Source organism: Morus notabilis, unplaced genomic scaffold, assembly GCF_000414095.1.
Source record: "Morus notabilis unplaced genomic scaffold, ASM41409v2 Scaffold245, whole genome shotgun sequence".
In the NCBI taxonomy this organism is placed as follows: domain Eukaryota; kingdom Viridiplantae; phylum Streptophyta; class Magnoliopsida; order Rosales; family Moraceae; genus Morus; species Morus notabilis.
The window spans coordinates 165679-169888 of record NW_010363297.1 but is presented as its reverse complement, the minus strand read 5'-3'; the positions used below and the strand labels follow the sequence as shown (position 1 = coordinate 169888).

Below are 4210 nucleotides of genomic sequence, written 5' to 3'. Positions count from 1 at the left end.
GACCCTTTTTAATTTTTACATTGGACTCGCTCTTTGTCCTACGTGGGGTAAAAGGTGAGAACCGAATTAAGAGGGCAACACGTTGGGGAGATCTTGGCCGTTCAATTTCATGATGTTGAGCTGTACCCATCGTGCTTACAAGTGAGGTTTTGAATTTAATAAAGGTGTTAAGCAGGGGGGTTAAATCATATAATAACAAATTTAAAAAAGCGAATATATCAGAGAAATATTATTAGATGAATAAAAAAAAGGAAGAAACACGAATTCCAAGGAAAATTGAATCAGAGGAATCCGGCTGTATACTTGGACGCTAATGCAAAGTCTACAGCGACAAACCTGCTAGATCGATTCCTAAGGGGTTGAATTTGAAAACACATTAGTCATTCCTAATTACAGTTTAGCTAAACTTTACGTGTAATTTGTATTTACATGTTGTATCTTTATATGCCAAATTAATAATATTCCACTTTTACGAATTCACCCTTTAAGCAATTGTCCTGCATTTTAATAGTTTGACTAAATTACCCTTCGTCAGTGGCTGATATATAGTGAGGTCGAAGCAACATATGCGTCGTGTGCACTTGATTATGGACCGCATTTGGGATGAATGATTGTGTGCGGTACATGCCGTCATTATGATTGTACATCAACTTCATCATGAAAATGCACGTGCGTTAGATGTTGTGGTCTTAAGAAACCGCGGGCCCCACTAAAAACCTCAACGGTTTTGATTGCTTTACGATTTTGATAGTAGTTACATTACATGCAATCAGAAAAAAAAGTACAAAATTCTAGATATTTAAAATTACATTTTTGCCCTCTAACATAACTGGCCGTTGAAGCACAAATATGTCCGCAGTATCATAAAAGCAGCAGCCCCCAGTATGCACTTTGTAACTTCACCACCCTCATCCAACAGAGTCCTTAATTGAACATAACGTTTTTCCTACCTGTCGTCACATGGCACCACATCGCATAGGGATTATATCTCTTATATTTTTTTACTATTTTCTTTCCTTTGCATAAAAATCAGTTAAAACAAGCAAAAAACGGTGAATGGCACGAAGCTTTGTTAGGTATGATGGCTAACTTCCATAGAATAATAAAAAGTAGTAAAGGACACACAATAACACATGATATTACAATTCAACAAAGTTATATTCTACTTAAATGTTGCGTAGAGTGGTCTAGTGTGCACTCTCATCTTATGTACCATGTGAGAGAACTGAGTTCGTAATAATTTTAAGTAAAGTTAAGTATTTTAGTTGAGTTTAGCATTCACATCATTAAGAATCGTTTAATGTCTAGCTAATTGAGATGTATAGTAAATGTGTGAATTGTTATCAATGTATTGAGTTTGGGTTTTAAATCCCTTAAGGCAGTAAAAAAAAAAACGACCATATAGTGACTCGTAATTTTACCTCTCCAAAAGGACAAAATTGGTAAGCTAATGAGAAAAGACGTCCAAAGGCAAAAGGCCAATAGAGTAAATTCAATACATTTCACTTTCACCTTCTTTTAACCCTATTAAAGTCTCTCTAAATTTTTTTTTCCTATTAATTTATTTTCCCCACTTTTATTTATTTTTTGTCACGCAGACCTTTATTTTTGTTTTTCCTTCGTCAAAATCCTTCATTTTAGCTGTCCGGCTGTCCCCCTTCAAACGCAAATAAACCCCCCCATATCTCTCTCTCTCCTCTCAAAAAACCACACCATATTCACATTTAACACTCTTCTCTCTATCTTCCTCACACTTTATTTTTTTGCTCTCAGTATTTCTCTCACTGTACACCCAATATTAATTCCCACCATCTCTTAGTTTTGTCTCAAAAACACAAAAACCTTACAACTAGGGACCAAATGGAAGCGCCAGAATTCTATCAAAATACTGCTGCTTCTTTTTGCCCTCCATTCGTCCCCGAGAAGCGTCAGTACTCTTCCGACAGCAAAGCCGTCGCCGGCGTCGGCGACCATTTCCTCGTCGAAGAGTTCCTTGACTTCTCCAACGAAGACGCCGTCATCGCAGATGCCGCCTTCAACGCCGTCGCCGGCAATTCCACAAATTCCTCCCCCGTCACCGTCGTGGACAGCTGCAATTCCTCCAACTTCTCCGGCTGCGAAACCAATTTCCTCACCGATATCGGCTGCCAGAATTTCGCCGACGGCCAGTTCTCCAGCGAACTCTGCGTTCCCGCGGTATATACAAATTTTCACAAATATTTTCTTTTTCTTCATTGCTAGAAGTTGGGGAAAAAATTGTTAAAAAAAAAAAGGAAAGAAAAAAGAAAAGAAGGTTAGAACTTCTATGCATGAAAATGTACAGAGAAAGTAGCGGCTATTATTATGCGGGTTCAGTTCTTTTGCCCAATGATAACTCAACTCAACCTTTACGCAACTCAGAGATAAAATATATAAAAATAAAACAAATTATTTATTTCATTTCCATTTTGTAATAAAATTGACTAATAATTTTTCCGTATTAACTATGTTTTACATCAATTACAGTACGACGATTTAGCGGAGCTGGAATGGGTGTCGAATTTCGTGGAGGAATCGTTCTCGAGCGAGGACCTTCAGAGGCTTCAGCTGATTTCGGGTCTAAAAGCTCGAAACGACGTCGAATCATGCCACCCGGAGACCAACCAAAACAATATTAATAGTATTAATATTGCTAGTACAACTAATGTTAATAACGGGCCAATTTTCAACTCCGAAGTGTCGGTCCCGGCAAAGGCCCGGAGCAAGCGCTCGCGGGCCCCACCATGCAACTGGACGTCCCGGCTCCTCCTCGTCTCCGCAACGTCGTCATCGTCCTCGTCCTCGCCAGAGCAAGACGTCGTCGTTTCGGTCCCGCCGCCAGTACCGCCTTCGACGGCCGTTACGGCGAAAAAAACGGTTAAGGCGGCTCCGAAAAAGAAGGAGAGCGGGACCGGTCCCGACGGGCAGGGGAGGAAATGCCTGCATTGCGCCACTGACAAGACGCCGCAGTGGCGGACGGGGCCTATGGGCCCCAAGACGCTCTGCAACGCCTGTGGGGTCCGATACAAGTCCGGAGCCCCGCCCCCCAGCCAGTCCGACATTCTTGCTGACAAAGCACTCGAACTCGCACCGGAAGGTTCTGGAGCTCCGACGCCAGAAGGATTTCCTCAGAGCTCAACAACAACAACAGCACCCCCAACAACAACAACAATTCATTCATCATCATCATCATCAGAACGGAATGGTGTTTGATCATGCGCCATCCAACGGCGAGGATTACTTCATCCACCAACACGTGGGGCCAGATTACAGGCAGATGATCTAGAGTAGGCGGTAACAACAGTCAGTCAATCTGGAGATTTAATTTCTGAGACTTTTTTTTTTTGGGGGGTTAAATTTACTGGCCACCATCACCGCCACACAGTTCAATTTTATTTTAAGAGGAAAATTCACAATTTTTTTTTCTTTAGCTTAGCTAGAAGGATAATTCTTGTTTTGTCTAACTTAATTTTGATCAATTTCCTTTTAAACTGGTTTAGCAATTTCGATTGAGTTGTTCTTTTCGGCCTCTGAACTCAATTTTTCAAATTCAGGTAATTTTTTTTTTTTTTTGGTTCACATGAATATTGCATGAGAATCTACTTTGAATAAATAAAGTAATTTATATTGATTCTAATAAATTACACACGGTTTCCATTTTCAACAACAATAAATAGAAAAATGGAACCTTTTTTTCCGACTTAATAAATAGGTAAGTCAAGTCCAAAATTATGAATTTATAATAAATGGAACTGACAAGTTAACAAGCTATTTAATTAACCTTTCTCTAACGATCAATTGCTAATATTAATCTACACTGTTTTGTTTTCTTAATAGTCCAAGTTATAATGTATGTGTAAATTCAATAGTTGTGAAGAGCCGACCATGCATAGAGTAATTTGAAATTTTCCAACCACACAGAATACATAGGTGTAGCTACTTTGTTTAAAAGCCGAACTATATATATTACTAAATTATTAACCTCTTCTTTTATTCAGCCAAAAAATAGTCAACCTCTTTAATTAATTCCGGTCAAATAAATTTGAAAACTATTCAACAAAATTATTCATTAAAACTCGTTACACCCTCAATTTATTTTATTTTTCCTTTATTTGTTTTCTCAGAATTGGAACTTAATTCCCTTAAAATTTTTCTGCTTAATTTTCTCGAGAAGGCACTTGATGTATGAGTA

At 38.8% G+C, this 4210-nt stretch overlaps 1 protein-coding gene across 1 annotated transcript; it reads left to right on the top strand.

The window, feature by feature from the left end:
- The first annotated feature begins 1660 nt into the window (after positions 1-1660).
- On the top strand, positions 1661-3454 carry LOC21394003 (GATA transcription factor 12). The gene is given in 3 exon segments (XM_010104100.2): positions 1661-2196; positions 2506-3047; positions 3049-3454. Coding segments are annotated over 3 exon segments (1134 nt in total). The 5' UTR covers positions 1661-1860; the 3' UTR covers positions 3305-3454.
- The last annotated feature ends 756 nt before the right edge of the window (positions 3455-4210 follow it).